General features: G+C 39.4%; 1 protein-coding gene across 1 annotated transcript; it reads right to left on the bottom strand.

Annotated features, from left to right (window-relative positions):
* Positions 1-966: 966 nt before the first annotated feature.
* Positions 967-1902, bottom strand: LOC101539652 (olfactory receptor 4C15-like). The gene has a single exon (XM_004621921.2). It carries the CDS (start codon positions 1900-1902, stop codon positions 967-969), a length of 936 nt encoding a protein of 311 aa, XP_004621978.2.
* Positions 1903-2198: the final 296 nt, after the last annotated feature.

Raw genomic sequence — 2198 nt, 5'->3', positions numbered from 1 at the left:
AAATCAAGGGGAGAAGAAAGGAAGGAGAAACATTGGATGAATAGGAATTAGGGCTTTGTTATATCACTGATATAATTGAGCGGTATAGCCATATGTTGAAAACACAGACTCAACAAAAATGAAAACGTGAGATCAAAACTACAACCACTAAAACTGTAACGTGCCTATCCAAGTTGACCAAAAAAGACGCCCTGGGGACTGGGATGGAGAGTGAATATGGGAACACTGGTGAAGGGAGTTTGACACTGGTGGTGGTACTGGTTTTGTAATATTTTACGCCTAAAATTCAATTATCAATAACTTTGTAGATCACATTTTTTAAATAAAAAATTTTAAAATAAGAGTGTTCCTCTGGAAAAGGAGTTTAGCAGGTTTGACTTACCTAATTGTAAGTATTTTTAATTATCCTCACTGTCACTGTCATTCCGTTGCTCATCGATTTACTGAAGCGGGCACCAGTAATGACTCCACTGTGGGACTTGTTACTGTTTTTGGCATATAGAATACGCCATGGGTAGCTTGCCAGGCTCTGCCATGTGGGCGGGATACTTTCAGTAGTTTGCCAGGCTCTCCGAGAGGGCAGAGGAACCAAACCCGGGTTAGCCATATGCAAGGCAGATGCCCTACCCGCTGTTCTATCGCTGCAAACGCCCTAACAATTATACTCACAATTCTTGAAAATTGAAATAAATGAAAAGCATTTATATATTCTTTCATCATTTTTTGGTGCTGAAATCTAATTGCGGATACACTTCAACTCAATGTACATATAAGATCTTTAAAATGCTTATTAGGAAACCTAGGTCATAGAGAAGTAAAAACATTTTTCCCAGATCTCCTATATATGTTATTAAATGAATTTTAGATGAATTTTAGTCTTCCTTCAAATAGTCAATCAAAAAAGTTTCACGCCAGGAGAACTTGAAGTTTGTATAATTCAATGTTAAAATTTTAAACTTCAGTGATCTACTTTTTACAAAGTTTTGCCATCGAGGTACTCCAGAATTTGCTTATGGCATTCTTGACTTCCTTATTTCTGAAGGTATAAATTACAGGGTTCAGCAGAGGAGTTAGCATGGTGTAAAGTATCTCCACAATTTTGTCAAAGCTGAAAACAAGTGGAGGCCGTGCATATTCAAATGTACATGGACCAAAGAATAAAACCACCACAGCAATGTGGGATCCACAGGTGGAGAGAGCTTTCCTCTGTCCTTCAGTGCTGTGTCCTCTTAGGGAGAACAGGATGACACAATAGGATACCAGCAACATGGAGAAGATCAGGATGCAAAAGAATCCACTGTTGGCTGCCACCATTGGGCCAAATTCATAAGCGTTAGCACAGGAAAGCTTCATTAATGGGTACAAGTCACACATGAAATGATTGATGATGTTGGGGCCACACAGAGGCAATTGGGAAGCAAAGGCATTTTGGATAATGGAATGCAGAAAGCCCCCTGCCCAGGCTACCCCCATAAGAATGTTACAAAGCCTTGAGTTCATGATTGTAGTATAATGCAGAGGCTTGCAGATGGCCACATACCTGTCAAAGGCCATGGCTGTGAGGACAATCACCTCTGCACCAGTAAAAAGATGAAAACAAAAGATCTGTGTCATACAGCCTGCGAATGAGATGGTTTTCTTCTCAGAGAGAAGGTCAACAATAATCTTAGGGGCAACAACAGAGGAGACACACACATCCAGGGAGGACAGGAAAGCCAGGAAGAAGTACATTGGGGAGCCCACGAGTGCCGGATTAGTAAAGATGGTCACCACAATCAGCAGGTTGCCACTGACTGTTGCAAGGTAGACCAATAGAAATAAAACAAATAATACTTTCTGAACATCAGGGTTCTGTGAAATCCCCAGAAGAATAAATTCACTTACAAAACTTCGGTTTTGCATGATTTCCCAGGAAAATCTCAGAGCTACCACAGTGGGTATATAGATCTGCAATGTAAGCATGAGAAACTCATATCAGACCATTTTGTTATCACAGGGCTCAAAGATGATTCATTTATGTAAAAATTATCTTCCATATTTCTGCAATCAATGTGATGCAAAAATGAGATTGTTTTGTAAGTGGTAGTGTGGAATATCAAGCAAAAATGTAAAAAGAAAATATTGTTAAACAGCAAAAGTTAGCTATGATTTTCGAGTAGGGGAAAAGCCACAGGTGAAAAGTTTTCAGGATACTCTTT

This window comes from Sorex araneus, chromosome 6, assembly GCF_027595985.1.
Source record: "Sorex araneus isolate mSorAra2 chromosome 6, mSorAra2.pri, whole genome shotgun sequence".
Taxonomy (NCBI): domain Eukaryota; kingdom Metazoa; phylum Chordata; class Mammalia; order Eulipotyphla; family Soricidae; genus Sorex; species Sorex araneus.
The sequence above is the reverse complement of the archived record's forward strand: the minus strand, read 5'-3'. Positions and strand labels throughout refer to the sequence as shown.

What these genes read in the sequence shown, in the direction of transcription:
- LOC101539652 (XM_004621921.2), bottom strand. Translation starts at nt 1,902, where the DNA reads ATGCAAAACCGAAGTTTTGTAAGTGAATTTATTCTTCTGGGGATTTCA.